This window comes from Bombus terrestris, chromosome 15 (genome assembly GCF_910591885.1).
Source record: "Bombus terrestris chromosome 15, iyBomTerr1.2, whole genome shotgun sequence".
NCBI classification, from domain to species: domain Eukaryota; kingdom Metazoa; phylum Arthropoda; class Insecta; order Hymenoptera; family Apidae; genus Bombus; species Bombus terrestris.
The window spans coordinates 9,266,329-9,290,549 of NC_063283.1; the positions used below are offsets into that span (position 1 = coordinate 9,266,329).

Genomic DNA, 24,221 nt, shown 5'->3' on the forward strand with positions numbered 1-24,221 from the left:
TATAATCATTAATTAACTAAACGATAAATGTACTTCGTTCTCAGTAAAACTAGACTCAAATTTTAGTGCATTAATGTCTTCTTTACAAAATCATGCCAAATTAGAAAATATGTCTTTGTTACTAGTAACTAATAAAAAAATAATTTTATACATAAACTAAAAGTGAACAAAATTCAGTTTTGGAAGGTTTAATATTTCAATGTAGCGTCAAATTTTGAAACATCCTGTAGATTCGGAGTTCGTTAAAGTTACGACAGGTCCAGATGCGTTAAACGTTGACGATCAACGACCAAGTCATTGCCTCCTTCGAGACCACGACGTCCTCTTCTCTCGTTCTCCTGTCGTTCATCAATTCAATCAGCCTGAGCATACGTTCTGAAGGAAAAAATGTGTTCGTCGAAATCGCTCCTCTTCGATGGGCCGTCGACACGCGAGCCACGTTCTGACGTTCAAGCGTGAAAAGCTACAGGAGCATACGAAACAGATGGTGACAAATTCATCAAGCATACAAAGCTACCTACACACTACAATTATTAAGAATCATTAATTAGCTATTTTTTAGTTGTCCATGAAGCAGTGGAAATTTTAAAAAAGGAGATTAAACTGATTTGATAAGTAAATACTGGAAGCAGAATAGCGCAAAAGAAGAAGGAGAAGCAGTTCATGCAAAGAGCACAGAGGATGCACAATAGTTAACAGACGTGGATTTCTGATGATAGATACATGATTCTATGACAGCAATGGTACCGATCAATCCATTAAGAAACAAACTGTAAAATAATTTTTAAAAGTTACGCAGTATTATTGGCAAATGTATGAATAACTATATATTATACATAGCTTTATCTACATAACAACATATTGACATAATTGTGGCTCTATAATAAATTGTGGCTTTTCGGATTTAAAATCTAAAGTAACAATATACCGTTTCATCGACATACAAACAATATATTAGAATTTGAAAAGGAAATAGTTTATTCTTAGATTGACAATTTTTATCCATTTATGAGAAATTTGAAGATGGAAGAATGCACATAATATGGAAAAATATACAAAATATATCAAGTATTCTGTGAAATTGTAGCATGTACATTCCCGTCCAAAAGATTCAAGCATGCTACACGATTTAAAAAAAAAAAAGAGAACAACGAGTTCTTTTAAGTAAGTACATTATCCATTAATGGCTTTTATCTCATAATACTTCCGACGTGTTAATCGTTGCATATATCGTTACAAGAATCATCGAAGTTCGTAAAACTCGAAAAAAGCGCGTTTCTTTTCGTCGAAAGAAGATATTTCATGGGATCGAGAGGCAATTTGGGTGGTAGCGTCCTATGACGCTGTCTAGAGGTACCATTTTCTGGTTCCTTTGTGTACCCACGGCACATCGTCGTCATTTTTTTCTTTCGATTTCTCATCTCCTCGTGAAGAACCAGAGAGGTATGAGATACCAGGGTCCTGACCACGAAGTCCGAAGAAACGATTAAATGAACCGGAATATCCAGGCCCCGTTGCTTTGGGCCAACCTCTCTCTTTGCTTTTGTGCAGGCCATGGCCCCGCGCTGCCCAAGCAAAATAAAAATATATGTGTATCCTGGACGACTGGAAATAAGCCTCCGATTGTAGCAAATTTTCGACCTGGGCAAGGATGCCATTCCTTCTTCTAGAGTTCTGCGTTCTATAAAAAGATTCTCGCCGATGGTAGATGAGATTTTTATGCAAGTCAAACATAACATAGTAATAGGCTTTTTTACTGAAAATTTTCATCCTAGTCAAATACACGAGTTTTTGCTTCTTGACTTTTGAAATAAAGTTTCGATACCGTAGTTTTTCTGTATCGAAAATTCTCATTTATACGATTTATGATTCTCATTGAAGCCGAGATATAGGAGATTCGTTGGAACGATGCTAAGTATTATCAAGACATTGGGACTGAAGAGGATAGTTTTGTTGGACGTGCATCACAGTGGACATGGAGTCTTTTCGCTTTCCTGGGCCTGATGGCACATGTTCTTGCGTTAGCGCTCATGGAACTTGGGTCATGCGAGTGGACGGGAAATATCGCGATAGCTAACGATTACTTGGTTATACGATGGTGGAATTGATGTTCTTGGCATGGAATTTATGTCAACACTGGCTGGTTAGGTGATGGTAAAGTTTATGCTATACAATATGGCGGTTGAAGTGCATGTAATTCTCGCTCGCGCGTTTTCAATGTTTTTATATCGAGAGAAGAAAATTTAATAGAACAGTTCATTTTATACGGAGTATATAATTGGATAGATAGCGTTTAAAGAAATTTTTATCATGTCGTCGAAGAAGGACCATATTTCTTAAGAGTTGAAACGAACATACCTCAAAGATGGTAGTTTTTTTTAATAATTTAAATTTGGGGTATGTTATTTGCAAATTTTGCGAAACGTAATTCTTTTTAGACTAATGTTTGTCGAACTTCATATATTTTAAAAATATTTCTGAAATAAAAATTTATGTTATACGTGAAGCAATTTTTTAAATGTAAATTCTGAAAGATCTATAAATTAATTTCGTTGTATTTTTTCGACAGGATAGTAGAAAGGATCTTGCAATGGGGTATTTAAAGAAATACTACAACTCAAAATAAATATTTAACCGAAGAAGCTAGACAATGCATTAAACTGTAAATAAAAATGAATAATGGAACTATCTGATGGTTTTTAGCAACAACCGTCGATCTTGGTATCGAGAGAGTAGATGGGTTGCACAAGGGCGCCAGGTGAACGTGCCATATGTCACGCGGGGAGATAAGAGTATCTAATACAAGATAGCGAACAAATACGTTTAATTTTTGTCTGATCTTTTAATTCTTATTAACAACCGAAATTCATGAAATAGTTAATCCAAGAGGAAAACAAAGTAACTCTCCGCCTTAATAATAGCAAATTGAAAATTTTCCTTATGGAGCAATGAAGAATCTTTCAGAAGATAAAGTAATAAAAAAGGAAAATTTTGCAATTTATATATCCCTTACTAAACCAATATTTAATCAACTACAGTTATAAGATCATAGGATAATTGTGTATTATTTTACAAGAAAAAAGTATCTATTCCATAAATGATTACTCCACGAAATAAGTAAAAAATTATTTTCATATTTTGAATCGTCCTGTATTAACCATTCGTTTCAAAACTAAAATATTTATTTCATATTTTACATAAAATTGCACAAAAATATCATTTTATCGCTATTACGTAATTATTTATTATTTATTGCGGCAGATATCTTTCTTTTTATCTACTACACTGGCATTTATTCCTTCCTTTAAAGGGATAACGGTGCACGTGCACCGGTGAGCAGTTACTGTAAATGTACCATATGCTGGATATTTACTATGTCTTGGGTGTTGTATATCATTAACAGAGGTAAGGCAATGGGCGAAGTAACGTAACAGGTGCTATTAAACGCTACTTAACGTCTAATACGTCTCTTTGACGCAATAATAAGAACGTCTCGGTAGCTTTGTACCCGGCGATGGCAGAGGTCCATTTTCGTCAGACGAGGAGGGACGGCGCTTATGCTTCGAACAAAGGATGTAACCTTCGACGTTCCAGCACTCGGATGTTGATTCAATTTCAACAAATTTTTTATAGAGATCCTAATTCGGCCTTGCTTCGAAGAGTAATTTCCCTCCATATATCGCAGATTGTAGCTTAAAAATCTTCCGATATTTGATTTATTAAATTCGTTAGAGTCTTTAAAATTGCCATACGAATTTTTTAAATTTCAGTTTACGTTTTTAAACATTCCAATCTTTAATATATGCATGAAATTGCAGTTGAATTGCGGTTGGTTCCCTTAAAATTGGCAATCACAGTTCAAAATTTCAAACGTTAGTGTCTGGTCGCTGAAACCTCGTACACGTACGTTAGTGCTGGTGGATCTGATCGAGAGAGGCCAGAGCTCCTGGTGATGTGGCGATGTGCGCGTCTGCGAGAAACCCGTTTACCTTTAAACTCCTCTCTCGTGGTAGCGACTCTATCGAGACGCGGCCGACGCAAAAACCGTCTGAGACGAGGACGAAGGAATCGCGGCGAGAAACGCGTACACCGTTCCGGACGGCGCGACGACGTGATCAAAAGCTGGCGTGAACGGGGTCACGATACCCGGACCATCACGATTCCATGGAATTCTAATGGATTTTACCTTTTAATCGACGGTCCGAAGATTTAAGTATTCTTAAAAATTTAGGTTTGTGGAATACACGTAAATGTCGTTCCATATTTTCCTAACACAAATTTTAGGCTTTAATTTTTTTCTTTTTTTTTTGTGAAAGGTATAAAAGCCGAGATAAAGAAATTTAGGTACTTTGGAAAATTTTATTTCTGCGTTTAATTATCGAATCAGAAGCGTAGACAGTTTTTTAAATTTACTTTTCAAGTTTAGAAAACGTACAAATTCTAGGTGATATTTTTTCTACCACAAATTTTAACATTTGATCATCGAATTACAGAGGTTTAGGTATTTTCACGCAACATCTACGAACGTGGGTGTATATATGTACACTGTATGTAGGATACAGTAATTTTCTAATAATTTCTAAACTTCGTCGCGTTTCCTATAAGCGTTGTAATACCTATAAACGTAGGTGTATGTACATTGAAGTCGTCTAGTTTACTGTCAAAACACCTGTTCTTTTCGTGACACGTGTAAGAGCATAAAGTGAATCTTCGTCCATTTCGAAAACGGTTGGAAGTTTGAAGGTTACCTCGATATCATATCAAGCGTTAAAAGTGTTATGACCGATAACTTACAAGCACATTTTTCTTATATTTGGAAATAGGAGACTGTTGTCGTAAGGATATTCATTTTCCATTTCTTTGAATCATCCATTTCGAAGCTTCCATATGTCTTTTCTAATTTTGTATGCAATGACGCTATGTTAAGGATTCTTGAGAGACTTGTCTATTCGAGAACCTAAACTCACAATTATCTGGGAATTATTCTCCGTTTCAAAATTCTCAACTCGGCGGCACTTTGCCACACACAACCAAAATATCCAATAAATAAAAAAAGATTCAAAAAGAAGAAGAAGAAGAAGAAGAATAAAAAGACATCAAAGACCGAAAACTCAAGCCAAACCACCTGTACTAAAAACCGCAAGTCTGCAAGAGATTCATTCTCCATTTCATAACTCTCAACTCGATGCATTTTTTTAGCAACCTGGTCGAACCACGATGAGCGGCTGATGCCGAAGCGAGCAAGCCAACCAGTTCCGGGCGAACAAAGTTGTAACTTAGGAACCAAAGCCTCCCACGATTATATTCTCGACCGAAAACTCCGAGGCTGATAATCAAGGCGGATGGAAGACGTGGCCAGTGTCGACGAGAGTATGTACAAAGGCTCGAATTTATGCCGCTCGAGAAGACGGCAGCTGCGTTTTCGATTTTTCCACCAGCTGTTAGCACGGTGTCTCACGGGCAGGGCCGTAGACCTTCCTTCGTTCGTCCACTCGACTGGCCCTTAAAAAGCCGAAACGTACAAAAGGTGGTCCCTAGGGCGGTGGCAGTACAGGTCGAGACCTTGTTCCCTCTTTTTATCATTTTCCCTCTTCTCTACATATCACCCTCTTTTCTCCTTCTATGTGCTTGGTTCCTGTTCGTTCAAATCGAGAGAAAATGCTTTTGGTACACCTTCAGAAGTCCTCGAGGAATCAGGGAACTCAACGAGAGAGAGAGAGGAGCACCAAGGAGCTTGAGCTGCTCTCTATCGATCCAGGCCGCCTCGTATCACGAAACTGGCTGGCACCCTGGAGAGAGCGACCAAGAGACGAAAGGGAGGGAAGACGAAGCGAACGAACGAGGAATAGAGAGGAAGAGGGATAGAGAAATTTCCACTTCGCTCTCCTCAAAGGATGCACGGGATGGACTCGGTGGATTTTCTGTTTTCTATCGAACTTTCTTCGCGGAGCAATTCTCTTTTCTCGTTATTGTTCCGGCTGATTGTTATTCCAATGTTTTACGTATCGTAATACATTCGATCGTGTATTTTATATATTAGCTCAGACATTCTACTCTGAGAAACAGATTGGCAGATCGAAACGTGTAGAGTCATTCTTGATGATTCGTTAAATTTTGTTCTATCGTCGATTGAGCTATATTATTAACATCTTTGATCGTTTAGTTTCTGATGAATTACACCCATCGCGTGTTCTCTTGTTAAAACCGAAAAATTAAGAAAAAGATGGAGTTTATCGATATATTCTCGATCATTTTTCCTATGATAAAAACAGAACGAATGTATGGAAAACGCGTATTAATTGGACGTAGTGTAGAGATAACTTTGATCAAATACACGTGTTGTTTCAAAGAACGTATAGTTAAAGTTTCATTTCGAAAAAAGGGACATTTGATATGAAACGATCTAATAGATACAGAAGTGTACAGTTCGTTCGGTGCACGGATTTATGGCAACATGGCCGCTATTGATTGAACTGGAAACGATCAGACAACTCTCTCACTCTCACTCTTTCTCTCTCTCTCTCTCTCTCTCTCTGTGGAGTTGATAGTGAATGGACTGGTCGAAAACGAGTTTTATTTCGATGTTGTTTTTGTATCTTGTAGGGCCAATGATTTATTATGTTATTTATTATGTTATGAGAAATTACAAGTACCGGTGGAGGAAAAGAGTATTCGGTAACCTAGTCTTGAGTAGTATAGGGTAGTAAATCGGAATTAACTCTTTCATGGTACGATCCACGATTCACGATCATACACATATATAATTGTCGAAATTTATTACACATAAAACAACTAAAAGATAAGCGTACAGTTAATAAAGATCGAGGTACATACATGACCTGCAACCCTTTCACGATGTAATAAAAGCAAGAAAATGACGAACGAACGATTTCAAATATAACTGTTTTTTTTTTTTTATCAATAAGATTTCTGCGATTTCTGACGCTATATATAAGAAGAAATACATATACATATATACTAGTAGTATTTTATCAATAATACATTTCAACTCTTTATATGCAGATTGGACCGTTGATGATATAAACAAAGAGAGACTCAGAGATTTTTATTTTTGGTGAAAAAGGTTTCAAACGCTTGACTCGATGAAAGTTTACGTAATATAGCAGAGACTCGATAGGTATTTTATAAACTCCACGCGGATATTTTGAAAGCATAGAACAATAAAAAGAAAGGTAAGCATGGGTATAAATCGAAATGTCAAAAAAATATATTTGCCTATGGCGAATTATTAACAACGTACAATAAGATTCAATATATGTGACATTTATGACATTGTATTACATTTGTTGATTCGCTCAAGTATCCATCGCTCTTAAATCGTTCGTTTCACCATTCTTCTTTGTTTCATTTCGTTATTTTATACCTACACGTAAATGAATCAAGTAGAAAATTGCAAAGCTTCCTAACTGACTATAATACCAACGCTATAGAGAAGTAACTATAAATTATAATTCTAATTAAATAGCGTTTAAAAGTCATTCAAATCGCGTTTTGAGAAACCGAGTAATTCGGTAAAATAACACTGAAAGTGAAGTCTCTTGAATTTTCTATTTCCGTAAAAAAAAAAAAAAGAAAAGAAAAAGAAAAAACAATGGAGTTGGTTTCGATGCGTTCGATGAAGAAGTTCTTTCGCTTTCGAACGAAGATAAGACGAACAGATAGCAGAGGCGAACGATTGTGAAGCGGGAACGATCGACCAGCAGCCTTCGAGAAGAAACGAGGATGCGTTAAAATATTCAAGGTCCACTCTAGGTAAAGAACATTCGACTTCTGGAGGATGGTGCGTTTCCTCACGATGCAAGAGACCTAACGAGCTTCCGGGGAACGAATAACGTTCGTTTCAGTCTGAATAATTTCGACTTTCGATAGAGTTATTTCGATTCTTATTACGTAAAATATTATTATTGTGGATTGGAATCGAACAAACAATGATGCGATGTATTTTCAGTAATATTTTAAGAGCTTTGTCATTTTGTTCAAATATCGCGAATTTTACCGTAACATTATATGAAAGATATATTTTAATCTTTGAAAGCATACAAATTTTTCTAACCAAATCTAATTTTATCCAGAAATTCCTTTTTATTTTTTCTAAAATATATCTTTAATTTAAAAAATTGCCGTAATAAATTGTCGAAGAGAACTCTTGTGAAAAAAAGGCATTCGACGTTCTCTGATTAAAAAAAGTAGTATATATCCTATGGGTGGGATAATCTGATTAGAATGTAATAAAAATGGAGAATAGTGATTTTTCGTGATATTAGAATTTATCTTTCTCGACGATGGAATTTATAGTTTGGTTTTCTAGTTAACGCGTAAGGTGATTAACGTGCTATTTGGGACACCCTGTATATTTACATTTGGAGCGCACCCGGCATCACGAGTGTGACTCGTTATCACCTCTGGACTGTGTTTTCCACGCGACAAGTGTAACTTGTAAGACACAGGGGGTTAATTTGATACAAGCGCATACTATGATGCAACCCCTAATAAGAGAGATGCGAAAACCAACTGTACGATGTATCGATAAATAACGAGACCATTGAAATAATCGAGCTTGGATACCAGTGAAAGCTTACCAGATTGTTTTCTCGATCGTTGTAAAAAAAGGCGAACTTTTCTTCTTAGTATTTCTAAAAATATTATATGTATGTACCATGTGCACACAATACCATATTTCACGACCATAATTCAATAGTAAATGAGATTAAAAAAATCTTATGGAGAAATCTTATACGTAGAAATAATCCTGTAGAAATCTTCAAGGAACTCTTCAAATACATCTTCAGGTTCCAAAAACAGGCCACAATTTGCTCGTAATCTTATATCAGAAATATAGTTCAACTTGTACTAAACTTCGAATTTAATTATCACATGGAACATTAAGTAATTATAGTTTCATATAAGATATACCTTAATATTAAGCTGTTAATAATTCGATTCATACTGAACCACGAAATATACTTCCATAAATTCAACCAATTTTGTTATATTAAAAGTATGCTAGTGAAATGGATACAAAAACAAAACACAGTATCCAGTACAGGTGCAAATAAAATTCTTAAAGGATTAACAAACCTTCCTCGGATGGCTCATTTCATTTTCTCACCACGCCACACCAACCTTCTAAAACAGCTTATATTCTCACTCCATACTAAGCTTCTCGAATAAACTCCCTCTTCTTAACCTTCTTCCATTTATTCCGTTAGTATCTACGCTCAAATAATCAGTGTACACATATAAAAATTGGAAAATTCCTTCCAGAACGATACGAAAAAAATAAAATAATGTTAAAAAACGATGTATGTTTGGCTGCTTTTTCATCGGAATAATTTCAACGATTCGTCAAAGTAGTCTCATTATTATAAATAACGCGCTCTATACATTGGATACTTTATAGACTTTTGCGTATTGTCCACATTCTGTACATTTTCCCACAAGCGCGTAAAGACCCACATTCCACCGACAGGATTTGATTTTTAAATTTAGGATGGTTCAGCAGATTAGAAAAAAAATTAAGTTTGGCTGACACAACTGCATCGAAATTTAATCGACCATCATTGCTCCGTATTTGGGGCATGTTCATCCTTCGCTCGAACCCTTTCCTCGTAGATCACGACGACGACCAGCGACGCCTTAATTTATGCATACGTACGTACGGTAACAGGTACCTACGCTTAGCCCTGCTGAACTGGACCTACTGGTTCGAAATAAACAAATAGAATTAAAAACAACAATCCGGAAACAGGAGCCTGTTCTGCCTCTATCGTACGGTATTATACCGTGGCCTTCGTAGTTGTGCATCCGCGTTTGTTTATGCGAGCACAACGATCAGGACCATGGATGAAAAACTGCCATACAACATCCGTACACGCCATGCTGCCCCTGGTCTCTTATTGTTAGTCGGTGTTGGCAAACACAGGCAAACCGATGACTAACGAGTTCATATTCGCCTGTTTCGATTTGAGAAATTAGCCGCATGACTTGTTCGTGTGACTCGAACGACCATGGTTTTATATTTCTGACTTTTTTCGCTTTCCATTGAATCACCGCGATTCGATTTGTAATCGCTGCGTGCTAGTCGTCAATAATATACGAAAAAGTTTCGAATTTTTGTCGTAGGTTAACGCGAAGGGAATCTTGCTTCGAGCGTAGACAGACGAAAGGTATACAGAACAGGTTGAAGCACGAAATTCTTCGCGAGAAAAGCAAGTAGAAAATGCAGCAGCGAGTCTTTTCTCCTGGCAACTGCCGCTTTTGATATAATGGGGTTTGAAAGCGCGTGGCTATACGCCCTATATCATTGCACGCCAAAGCCAGTGTGCTACGCCAGTTTCGAAGTTAATTTTCTCTGCTTTGGAAGATTCTACGAGAATACAAAAACCATTTTATCAAAATCTTATCAATGGCATATTAACCAAACAAATCGAGCCCTACTCATGTAAATAACAAACCTACCCACTGTACGTGTAATATTCTATACGAGGCATAATTCGTCGATATAAAAGCGGTTAACGAACCTCTATTAACCGTGTCACCCATGATCCGAGCCAATTTAGCCAGTAAACTCGTAAAACGCGTGCACGCGCCCGCATATGGCGTCGAGGGCAGGCGTTTGCTGGGCTTAGGAGTATTTTATCCACCGTTTTTCGTCCCCGCGGGTTTTTCTTCGCGAAACCGACGCAAGGCAACAGCGGAGGAGTTCTCAGAGCCAAAGAGAGAGAGCCCGTATGCGTCACCGTGCCCGCATACCGCAGCGGCGAATTACAACCATCCCTCCTCGCCACTACACCTCCTCTAACGTCCCCTGTAATGATGGATATTGTGGCCAGTCCCCGAGGGAACTCGATCTCTCGACGATCCACAATCGTAGCCAGGTAAGGAGGAGAGATTAGAAGAGAGACTTGGAAAACCGCCTCTTCGCATGATGTTTGTGATAGGGGGATGAGAAAATGGCTAAGCAAAAGTACGTAGATCTGAAGTTTTCTATTTCCTATAGACACAATACAATCATAAAAATAGGCACACGTATTAACCGAAACTATCGTATCTCATATTGAAATTGAAATAAGACCTTGACCATCGAGCTATAACTGTAGATCAACAAAAACGTCCAAATTACTTCAAAAATCTACTTTTAATCCTCTGAAGGGATGGATTGTTGATAATTTATGTCGGTAAAATAAAAAGAAATGTATATATATATATATATATAGAAATATATAAAAGAAATATATATATATACACTCATGTATATCTTTATTATTATTATACATGTATATAACAACGTGAAACGGTGGGATAACAGATAACAGTATTTAAGTATGTACAATGTGCTAGATGGGTTTCAGACTTTCTAGTAGTTTTGAAAAGATTCTTATTTTTGTACGTAGCTCATACGTTTGAAAGTGAAGAATTGAATGAGAGTGCTGCGTGAGCTCAGGATATAAATGCGAAAGTAATGAATTTAAGGGATAGGTATCAGATTTATTAGACGGCTGTGAAATACTAGTAAAATTGCTGCTTTTGTCTAAGGATTTTAAAATACGTCCTTTTGAAAAGATTTTAGATACAACATGATATAGCTAATAAAACATTGGAAGTGGCCTGTCTTTCCTCTATGTCTGACGGTGATGAACGACTTTAACTATCATAGCGGCGTTTTGCAAATTACAATTGGTTGTTTATTTTCTAAAAGATCGAATTACCGATAGAATTTTATAATACAGTATATTATGTTCTGTATAGTACTGTGAATTTTAAAGATATATATAGTTAAATTCAGTATGTACCTATATGAAAATAAACTTCAAAGAGAAAAGATTATGAACTCTGAATCGAAGAATTACATCGAACGTCTGATGTACGTAGCCTAGTAAAGTTTTGAATAGTCGATTTCTCAACTCTAGACTATACTTCATCTGATAAAAAAATCAAGATTATATGCCTCGTATCGCGTATACAAGTATCACTGAATCTATCCTCGTCCGAACTTTATATTTCCAATTTCCGAATTAAAAATAAGGTTTGAGAACGATCGACAAAGTTGAAAAAGAAGCTCCGGAATCCATGATTTATTTAAACAATTCCATATCGACGCATCCAGAGAAGCTTGATCGAAACACGAAACGCTAATGGCTGACTCCATCGCAACTTTTTATCGCGTTATTGACAAATACCACGGTATCTCTATCTGCCAGTGGAAGAACGATGATGCAAACGAATTTCTTGTACAAGAACTCACGCACGTATCCCAAAGAGAAATACAATACGCACGATACAACAAATAACATGAATATCGCGATTTAATTTGTTAAAGAAAAGCATCGAATGGAAATATTTGCAATCGTCCGAAGAAAATTACAACAGATTTCAATGGATCAAACTATTACGTTCGTAAGGCTATAATAATTATCAACGCAGCTAGGAATTTTTCTATGCTAAGATTAGGAAATATTACGATTGAACGAAGAAAAATAAAATTAAAGCAGATGAATATAATGTACAACAGGAAAAAATGAAAAACTTTGTAAAATCGACGTAGAGAGATTTCGAGGTAAAGAAATCTCGTACACGGCAAAAGATCACGAGCAAATCGCGATGCACGTTGTTGTATACAGCTCCCTTTGCAACGAAAAGAAATCTAGAGTACTTATTTTTGAACGTGACGCATTGACAAAAGACGATCCTGCAAGATCTTCGATGACAATACTACGACGCGTAGAAATACACGAATTGCTTCATTTCCATATCGATGCGAATATGTGGCCGTGGAAGGCCGGTGTATTAACCTAGCCTTGCTGTTGCTTGAATATACATAATAAAAAGATGCCGAGATATTTCATTACGATAATTTGTTGCGATCGTCTTAAGGATTTGATAAATTTAATCTTTTTGTATTAGTTACATCGTACAATTATTATTTATGTATATATCGTTCGTAATCATTATATTATAATAAACAATGAGTTCTCTTTCTCTCTAACGAAGTATTAACAATTGTATTATTACTATAGGATTTTCATGATTCTGTTACGTATTTAGTTATATATATAGCTTCTTTGTTTCGATGGTAACATGAATAAAAAAATTTGAAATTTGCTTTCGTTCGATAGAAGGCATACATTGTGTTTCTATATTTATCACGTGAAACGGTATATTTGTAAGTTCATCAGTTTCGCGTCAGAGAGCAAAATTATTACTTATAAACCTGGCCTTAATTTTAAAACACTCGCTCATCTTCGGTAATTTTGCGACGCTTCGAGTGCAAGCTTGTACTGCTTTCGCGAATAGTGGCATATCTTGTGTTAAGTCAGCCTCGTAACGTCGTTCGAATGACTCACGAAGATTTCTTTGTAAGTGTTAAAACGCTTCTACTTTAAAGTTTACATTTTTTAAGTTGCGCCGCTATCCGAATAAAGCAGCGATATATATTCTAGTGACGTAAATTTTTTACAGTTGATTGCGGACGCGAAGAAAATTTGAAAACAAATGTTTGTTATACGAAATCTATCCAAGTTCAACATACAACTCGATACGACATTTGATCGATCAACATTTTCCTTTGCAACAAAGCATTACCTTGCGAAATCGCTTTTTGTTTCCTTCAATGCCATGATATCTTTTGCGTCTTTCTGCATATTCTTATCAAGAGTATGGACAGAGTTTTATCAAAGGATATTTCGAAGCTGTTTTACAAGATACTCAAACGAATTCGAATATTCTATTCGTATTCTACGTTTATACCGTTATGACATTCGTTTGTTCATTATTTAAATTCCATTTGCCTTTAATCAAACTCGATTACAATTTTTATCACGTTCTCTGCTGCGTTCTATCGGTCATTTTCTAGCCCATTGCATTTTTCTGACACCGAAAGATGTCTCAACATACGAAAGGATTGTTTTATTTGTATTCTCGAAGATTCCTTCGTTTCCTTAGATGAACAAAGAAAAATACGAATTTGCATAAACGTCGCCGTAATTAATGGTCTATAAATTAAATTTTATGTTGAAAAGTCTACTATAGTTTAGAGTTAGAAAAAGACTTATTAATTAATTATTTACGTTAATTTTCTTCCACATACACGTAAATCATATTTCTTCCTTAAAGATTTATTCAAATTCCAAGATATAATTTCATCGCGGTTCATCTTCATGTAATGTAAACTATCATTCGTTAATTACTCTATCAATTTTGTTTCTCAATTCTTTGTTCTTAAATCAAATTTGCACTTACCACGACTACGAAGCTCACAAATTACTTAGACTCCATCCTATTCTTCATTCTTAATCCTTTCCCCAAATTTAAATCTACAACTCTATATATAATATCCTAATTTCTTTCTTTACAATATCAGCTATTAATAATTTTGATCCTTATAATCATCTTATATCAATTACTTTAATACCTTTGTCTATTTTCTATCTTCTAGTTATAAACGTGAATCTACTACAATCCCATAATATTCTAACTTCTTTCTCTACGATGTAAAATACTAGTTACGCAAATTTTTCAATTTCACTTTTTGAATACTTTGTAATTAAATCCTATTTCCATTCGCCGGTATTCAATCAAAATGGAAGAAATCAGAAAGGAAAGAAAAGGGAAATCCTCAACAAACCGTATACGTATAGATCTGTATATAAACGACCATTTCACGGATTTATATCGACGATTTCATCAGCTTTCCACAGAAGAACACGCATTCTTCCCCGAACGTTCGATCCGCTTCGAGGATCGAAAGACGTCACGTCATCGGCAAGATTAATAATACGTCACGAACAACGACTATACACGTCACTTTCACGAAAAACAAGACCGCGAAGTACATAGAAAGACCCGTATCGCGGTCCAACGACCGCGTTCAAGGGAATTTCTCGATTTCCGTAGGGTCGCCATCGAAAATGAGGAACAACAGAGAGCTATGACTCTGATTCAAGCTTGTTCAAATTGTTGAAATTTCTTAGTTTCGAAAAATATAAAATTCGTCAGAAACATTTACAAACATGGAAGATTAAAAGATTACGAACACAAAACAGTACGGAAAGGTTGAAAGGTTCTTCTCGATTGACAAACAGCAACGGTAGAAATATAGAAAAGTTCTTAGACCTGGTCATGTGCTGGTACTAAAGTATAAGCTCGAGTAAAATATTTGAATAATATAAATTATCTGGACTATCATAAAGGAGGTCGAGAAACGGAAACCTTCGAAATAGGATTTAACAAATCCAAGATTTCTCTATAGAAGATTCCTCAGATTTTATTGCACACAGCTTAACCGTCCCCGCACCGAAATTAAATCCTCTACATCTATAGCCATCTCTTGCGTGTTTTGCGTTAAAAACAAAGTTTTACACTCGAATAAGTACCAAAAAGAAAATCAATAGAAAATTCCATAATAATTTCGACAGACATTTCTTATATTACCAATATCTGCATTAATAAACTTTTTGCTACTGTAATGTTTGATTTCTAAACCTACCAAATGCTATATTTCCATCAAATGTAGTATAGTATATTTATGTATAATATAATAAACTGTATACCTTGAAGAACCATGAAAAATCTATAGAATTCTATAATAATTATGATTAACAATTTTTATAGTTCAATATTTATGCCAACCAAATTCTTACTGTCGTAAGGGTTGATTTCCAACCTTCCTACCAATTGCCACGTTCCCATCATTCGCAATACAGTACTTATATAAAGTACAATTCCATAGAAGGGACCCTTCCAACTAAGGATATACGAAGGTACCGTTCGGTGTACGGGCGAAGTGCACTTCCTGAAAAAACCCAGGTGGACCTGCTGCCTTTCTTCAGGCACCACCTGCCTCTGGCTGGTTTCAGTCCCTCGCAACAAGTCTTGAACTCCTCACATACATCGTTTTCCTGAACATATTCTCAGGCAGATAGCAGCAAGATGGTAGGCTGGCTTAGCTGGTTGATTTCGAAACGAGAATACGTGAGCCGTAATTCCATGCGATTCGCAAAGAAAACGAAGCTTTCGGTTCCAACGACGTTTTACGGAAAGCGGCGACCGGAAACGGTGCCCGCACGGATGTAACGAAACATCGAGCTGGACGATGCATCGCGTGACGTCTTGAGAAATTCTGATGATTCATTGTGTTCCTCGGTTTTGTATAATATATATATTTTTTTTAATTATATTCAGAATATAACATTGAACAGCTTCTTTGCTTTCGTTTTATTATAGGTATCTATAATTTAATTAATAATAATAACAATAACCGTTTTGACTGTTTTTATGAAAAAGTTCAAGTATATTCTAGAAATTTGATTAAATAATTTTAGTTCTGAAAATATCTCTGAAAAAGTTCCAGCGTTTCATACAAATTTTAGTACAGAGTAGATAGAGTTTTGAACATTTTTATAAGATAATTCGTCCTGTAATTTTGTTGTTTACGATTAGTTTTACGAATGATGAATTTTAAATTGAATTTTTAAGAATTTTACAGTTTTTGGAAATAACTTGTAGTTTATTATCTAACATATAACTATATCTAATGTATAGATACAATAGAAATAGAAAAAGATGATTGCTATAGAAATGTCTAAAGTTAATTCTACACCGAATTATATTTTCCATAGAATATAGATGTATGTTCTAAATTTTAAGACTTTCCAGAGATCTTGCCTACATGCAATTTGAAGGACTGCGAACTGTTAAATGAAATTTCAAAACTTTCCCTTATTACCTCAAATACATATTCCAAATCTGTAATACGTACCAAACTTTAAAGTTAATTATTAGTATATCTACTTTAAATCTAAATTTAAAGTTAATAAATTTTCTTTTAAATCGTTGAGAAGGAATGAAATAAAATTACGTAAAAAAGATTAACATTTTTTTATTGGGATTGTGAAATATGTATTCTGAAGATAAAAAAAATTAAGGTAAACGAGGCTTAAGTCAATTTTGCCTCGTTTCCGGAAATTAATGTTTGGAACGTGATATATTCTATGTAACACAATTTTTGTTATCTTTTAAATTATATATTATTTTACTCTTCTCTCTGATATGTATTTATATAATCAAAAAGAAGTTTCCATTACCAATATTTTCTGTATAACAATATTAATTTCATGTAGGAATAATACATTTCTTATGAAAAGATTGAAAACGAGTAAATTACTTAAAAATGTAACTTTAATTTATGGTAATAGATTTTAAGACAAACGTAAAATAAGATATACAATAGAGTTTCGAGTTCAAGGTGGTTGCAACGTAACCAGTGACCAAAGCAAACTGATGAGCTAAACAAAACGTTTCTACGTCGAAGCAGCGAACATAACCTTACATTTCTTGAAAAATAGGAAGGAAAGAAGAATAGTATAAAACTATTGTAACAATAATTCAATTTATTCATTATATTCTATTTCTGATTCTTTACTATGAATAAAGAAATAAATTTCTTAACTTCAAGGCAGGCGGTTAGAACACAATCATCTTCTACGCCGCCAAGAAACAAAAGATTTTGGTCAAGATATTAAAGTATACCTTTTAACGACCATAAAACGTTATTATTATTTAAATGTGATATTTCATTTTTTAAGTTACTTGTCCGTTTTCCATGGCATTTCAAATAAATAATTATAGTACCTTTTATTCGTTAAGAAATATACTTTAATATTGTGCACAAATTCGTCATTTCTGAATGGAGTAAGAAATGGCCCTTTTCTGCAATTCTCCTTCTCTCGGTTACTAGAAGGAACACGAAACGCCACAGTAAAAAGATTCTAATCTAGCAAATACGACGACATGCGAAACAGAAGAGAAAGAGCGACACGAAAAGACAATAAGTGGAAGAAAGAAAAATATTGTTTATCGTATTGGTATCACATTTCTCTCTTGATAGATGCTGGATGGGCAGACTATCGTTCAATAAAATCTTTCTCGAAAAAAACGAAAAGAAGAAGAAATCTCCAAAGAAAGGCATAGAGAAAAATATGGGCGCAGAAAACGTATCTATGCTATCCATTAAAATTATTAACAATATTACGTATTTTAATATTTAACATCTTTATATTATTATTTCGACAATATTACGCAACAAGATTTAATTCAATTAATACGAATTTTTTTCTGAACGTTAGATATAACGACTCTTATACGTTAAAAATTACGCTATTCGATGGCTCCAGGCTACAGCTTCGACAATATGTTTCGTAATAATTTCGTTTGCCACGCGGATCTAACTAACTAAATCGCGGTTGTTTTTCATTAGTGGAAAATATAGTTGCGATTCCTTTAGCGAAGCATTTTCAGAGATGACGAAAATACCCCGGGTTGGAATATAGTCGTAACTAACCTTTCAGCTCCATGTCAGTCGACAACGCACACGATCGGTTCGATTCAGTGCTTGGTTTATCGGCAGAAATAAGGACGATCGCCAACAACGTCAATTTCCTCGATTTTAACAGAATACGGCTTTAAATTCTGTTGTGTGTACAGTCAACCGGATATCGAACGAAATTTAAATCGTTATCTGCCATCTGACAGGAGAAGAAAATACATAACCTCAAAATAACTGCGATTATCTATGTAGCATCGTATCGTGTCAGTATAATAGGTTAAAGATTGCGTTAAAAACTGTTAAAATTGTTAAATTTCTTTGTCACATAAAAATTTTTTCATATATAATACTGATATGTCAATTTTAAGAAAATTTCCATACGAGTTTAATTTTGATATGTGTACGATGTTTAGGATAGTATTAAATTCCTAAATCACAATTTTATCCTTTAATTGTACTAAGAGAAACGAGCTATACGTGGGTACAAGTGCGAAGGTAGCCTTAAATACAGTGTATCACTTGTATCGGTGTTTCTCTGTAACGTTTTTACTGCAATACAAAGCGCGAGACCTTGACGTACGAAGACAAGACAGTCGGCAAAATAGCTTGCCAGTAGACCTTAGATATATGAAAAATACGTAAGTACTTATTTATCGTCACACGGGTATATACGTAAGTATCCACGTAGTCGTGCGAAAGATAGTAACCGCACGATTTTCCCTATTAAAGTCCCTGTTTGCTCACTCCGAACGCGTGACGAGCATGAGTCGCTAGAGAAGCATTGACGTAGCCGAGAAAGAATCGAGCGAAACGATCGGAGCAGATAACAGCGGAAAAGGAAAAGGTGGTCTGACAGCGCTTATCTATCAGATTAAAAAGCAGCGGTATACATTGTTCCGTAAATCGCTTGCAAGTCGTGTGTACAGAGAAAAGCGTTTCCGGTGTAGGTTCTACGAGATACGAAATGCCCGCCGGAGGGCGTATCGATTCGAACAAAACATTTGTGGCCAAGTATAGTAATGCTCTCGCTAACTGGTCACAGGTCAAGATCTTATCTGGTCAGTTATCAAGGCAGGTACATGCATATATATATCACTAGAAAAAGTCTAGTATCTCTCTTTCTTGTCAAACTTGAGTCAAATTACATGTACAGTCGTGCCTTGTGAACTGACTGTAGTTATCCCCACCAATCAGAACTGACTTAATGAAACGAATCGTTGATGTCACCTATATATGTAAAATAAACAAATGTGCCAAAAATTTGGTTGAAGAAATCAGTTCCAAGAAGTGGTGGAGATAGCGACGGTCAGTTAAAAAGAGAGAATTCTGGACAGCTAACGCGACGTTATTGTATACGTTTCCGAGCGTGTCCTAGTATGTCTACTATTAACTGTTCCAAGGCTTACGTTTTTTCTACTAAGGCTGTATCTGAGATATAATAGAGACGAACGTTAGTAATCGGGAGAAAAACAGTGGAAGGAAGTTTTTCCTACCGTATGGGGTAACACTCCCGCGTCGCTGTCATACTTCGATGTCACCGTTGCTGTGTTCGAGCGTTCGAAAGCAAAGACCACGATGATAGTATCAGACACACGTATACACTATGACACCGTAAAAGGCACACGATGTATGCACGCACGCGCGCACTGTCGAAACACACACGCACGTACGTAAAGCAACCACCACCGCTTGTGATACACACGAAACATACAACTTGACCCGTTCGTGGCGCGCGACAGACTGAGGCGAAACGCGGCTCGCGCTAGACTAGAAGGGGAGTTGGCCGCGTGGTGGGAAGAATTGGCGGTGATGGGGGAAACCAGCCGCATGAATGTACCACACGACAAAGGGGCCCCGCACTTTCGCTTTGCGGCGATACGGTCGATACGTGCTCTCTCGACCACGTGATAAGAGTTTACTTTTTCCTTTATTTTGATTTATCTGTATTCGTGAACGGAGAAGATTACGATGTTAAATATTAGCAAAGGGATACTGATCGATTTATTATCTTAAAAGATTAACGAAACAAATGGGGTTCCAGGAGAATTAAATTGTGGAGCAATTGTATTATTCGCAGTAATTCAGTATAATCGCAGAAGATAGCATGTAGACAATATGTTTTGAGTAATTATTTGTACGATATGTCCATAAAGAAATATAAGGTTGCTTACGCGCGATTAAAATCAATCGAGAATCAATGAAGGTACGAATCAAACTGGCTATTGCGTCTAGCAAACGTGTAACTTTTCCCATTCGATGGAAAAGAGCGCAAACATGCTTTGAATTGCGAATTTCATACCACGTAACCAATGCACACTCGTATACATAATGATACTATCGATCGACATTAAATGTAAAACTGTACAGCAATTGTATTAGTAGGTAAGTAGATTGAGTCCCTACGTATAATTTACGCATTGTTCACTGTAATCGTGAATCATATCGATACATCATACATCAATTGATTTGTTAAGAAAGAATAGAAATAAAAAAGGGAAAATTACTCATCCACGTATAGCGAATGGATTCACGTATGTACATCCCTGGGTCCTACAGGGTTTAATATCGTGAAGGGTAGTCGAGAGGAAGGAAGATAGGGACGACCCTAAAGCGAGGGAGTGCTGATGCTAAAGCCGCGAGCATGAAGGGACCTTCAAATAAAAAAAAGATAGGACCTACTAAGCAAGCGAGCGAACAAGAGAGAGAGAAAGAAAAGGAAAGAGAATCCGGTCCCCCTTCTTTCGAGACCAGGGAAAGGCCGCACCCACGCAGTTCTTGAAGATCATGTTGGGTCCCCGCTGGCACAGCCCTGAGCATGTAAGTAAACACGCCAAAGTTCTAGTACTTGAACATGGAGCGAACATTTTCCACAAGGTTGGATATCCCTCGTGAAACACGAATGCTGGTCACTCATGTAAATTCATAGAAAGCCTTTCAATTCGACCATTATGGGAAACAAAATAATACACGCAATAAGAATAGAATATATATTGGAAATTGTAAAGAAAAAAGTTTCGAAATTGTAAATTGATAGGTTAAGTGGAGATAGGTTATTTTCATGTAAGAAGCGCGAAAAACGTAGAACGAATAAATTGTTACTCCAATCTTATAACACTTGCATAATATCGACGAAGTTGCGCTACGTTTTTACTGTGCAACATCTTCACCTTGCCTTTAAGGCAAATTCACATTTGCCTGTGTCATAACAGTTATATTATAACAATACTTGAACGTAAGATAATCAGAATGCACATGCTTGGCTAGCGAGTTGGTCGCTTAGGTTAAGCCAAAGTCAAACACGTGGCAACGCCGCGCTACAGCTGTCATACACGTCACGCATCGAGTCAAAGCTCAACTTATTCTACATAAGTGTTTTATAAGAGTTGGTCGAGGAGAGATCTGTCCCTCCCGTTACGCGATACGAAACGAAAACGACTATGACTGGGAAGAAGTTGCACGCTCTCTGTCCGACTTTTTGATCGGTAGGAAAAATCATTTCTCCGTTAAAGGACAGCATTGTGCGGTCAGAGTACATACTACTGGCTCTGTGTTTGGGGCTACCCAGCGTTACCTCGTAACATTCTCATGCCATCAACTTCCCTCTCCCGAAATCCCAGACGGGAAAGTGAGTTTCGGAACATGATTGTTAATTTTACGTAACGTACGACTCGGTTGCTCACTAGGAACAAGTTTCCCCTCCTGCTTTTACCCAGATCTCTGTTCGATATCCAACTTGAATTTTCTCGACTGTAATTTCTCGATGAATAAAAAGGCGAGGTTATGTGCTGCTTTTGAATTTCCCGCTGCAATTCTCACGCTCTCCGTGAGCATAATCTTCGTTCTTTCTCTCTTTCTCTCTCTCTTTGTTGTTGAAACAAGTTGCGGTACAGACTGCGACGGTGTTTTCGAAAAACAAACCAACGTTATCTCGGCGCAACGATGTTAACTTTTCAACGAAGGGACCAAACAGACCAGGAGCCAGTGAAGAAATAAAGAGGGAGTGACAACGAAAGAGAAGATGGAGGGATAGGGTTAGTCTGTATCAACTGTGCACCCTTATCAATTGGAAAATTGGTGTGTGCAGTGGGAGCGGAAGAGGAGGGGATTCGACAACGTTCAACTCGATTTGGTGGGGGAAGAACGATTAGGTTTACGCGCCTGCTAGGGGCGTACATATCAAAGGGTCGACATAGGGGCTACTGTACACAGAGAATATTAGTTCAGATACAATTTTCGTTCTGGTACTTTCATCAATTTCGTCTTTCGAAGAATCCTTTAAAGTCAGAAATTATTTTAACGACCTGCATTGTCTATGCACCCTCGCCGAATTAGGAATTTCGTAGCGGCCAAACCTGGTGGCAAAAGGGAAGGAGTGTTCGGTACAAAAAGCAGGGGCGTATCCAAGGAATAGGATGAGAGGATCTTTGTGTGCATGTTGTGAGAGAAACCGAAAGAACCAGCAAGTGAATCAGCGAGAAAGAGTACGGAGAGGGACGAACGCCAGTAAGGAACGGAAGAAGAGCGACTCAGACGTCTAGGGCGCATGCGTCACTCATCGTGGGCGTCGGGAATGTGTTGACACGAGAACTCGAGAGAACGCCGTAGCCCTAATGCCACGACGCGACGGCCCGTGTTATCGTCGATACGGTTCCCATACTGCGGGTCCGCCCCGTCCTCGCGAAATCTGGGTCTTTCATCCTGACGAAATCGGGTCTCTGTCGGTGTCAACTCTCTACGGGGATTGATGATTCAAAAATTACTGTGCAAATGATAAACAGAACAAATAGAAATGAGCTAGACATGAATTGGAGACGTTTTCTAATCTTCACCTGTGAATTGTTATATACATATATCATTCGAACATACATATATATCTTATTCGAGTTAATATCTGTCTTGACATATTCAATTATTCACTTGTAATTTCTTGTGGAACATTATTGAAGAAGTATTCACTGTGGAATTCTTATAAATTTTCATTGAAGCTTTTTTTCTCTCGCTTTTAGAAACCTATTTTTCAGGAAACTTTTATCCGATGTTTAAAAGCTTGTATAAGTAGAGAGTTAGCCACGGAGTTACAGGGAACGATGTTTTCCACGCAGTAAATTTATATTGGACTATAATCAAATAAGCTGGCCGCAGAAGATATCCATATGTCTAAATTATCATCGGTTTCACGATGCTTTAAATATACCGCGCGACAATGTTCGATAGGATATGACGTATAAAATAATTTTTAGGTTAACATCCGATTATTTATTTTAGTACCCTAGCTTCGTTTATTATAGAAAAAATATATTATTTAACATTGAAATTAATAAAATTGTAATTGCATGTAATATATTTCAGTCACCAACGTACCAAGTTTTATGTATGAGTAGAATCTGTTAGAAGAAATGTTGCACAATCCTATGCATTTATGAGCAGACCTTACGGAACAGTAAGAAAACCATGATTGTTGCTTCTAACTTTTGGCCATCTGAGTAAACGAAGAAAACGCACTTTAATTTTTACATATATCTATATGTTATCATGAAAATTAAAAAGTTTTAAATATATTCGTTTCTCGGTAAGATTCGTTTAATGTAACGAGAAAACTGCAATTTGATTTCGCATTTTTGTTAAAAACACATGAATGAAGAAAGCGTCATTATTATGATGTTAATATTGTTATATTGTATCATTATACGTGCGTATATTGGTCGAAGCTACGAAGTTTCACTATCAACTATGTATGGAAAACTAGTGTTGCTTCATATGTACATATAAACTAAGCGAATAATCAATTGCATGTCACATGCGTTTAAATTCAAAAGACAGGCAGTTTCCTATGAGAAATCGATGATAATCATAACAATTTTTGTAACTACATAGGGAT

At 36.4% G+C, this 24,221-nt stretch overlaps 1 protein-coding gene and 1 long non-coding RNA gene across 8 annotated transcripts in view; one reads left to right on the plus strand and one right to left on the minus strand.

Annotated features, from left to right (window-relative positions):
• LOC100651818 (E3 ubiquitin-protein ligase RNF38) overlaps positions 1–24,221 on the minus strand; it is a 36,876-nt gene that overhangs the window by 11,338 nt on the left and 1,317 nt on the right. Inside the window, exons 1-2 of one of the 7 annotated variants that reach the window (XM_020866781.2) lie at positions 19,837–20,218; positions 291–463 (exon numbers count right to left, since the gene is read on the minus strand). The exons of 3 other annotated variants lie outside the window; for them this stretch is intronic. Coding sequence is in view for 1 of the 4 variants with exons in the window: in XM_012317083.3 (XP_012172473.1) it covers positions 19,837–19,868 (32 nt within the window). In the remaining 3 variants the exon portion in view is untranslated. Of the gene's footprint in view, positions 1–290; positions 464–19,836; positions 20,219–24,221 lie in introns of those variants that run through there. 3 more of the 7 variants (XM_012317081.3, XM_012317082.3, XM_012317083.3) reach the window with 3 other exon arrangements.
• On the plus strand, positions 21,700–23,148 carry LOC125386364. The gene is made up of 2 exons (XR_007226428.1): positions 21,700–22,584; positions 22,676–23,148. It is a non-coding gene; the product is annotated as an uncharacterized LOC125386364 (long non-coding RNA).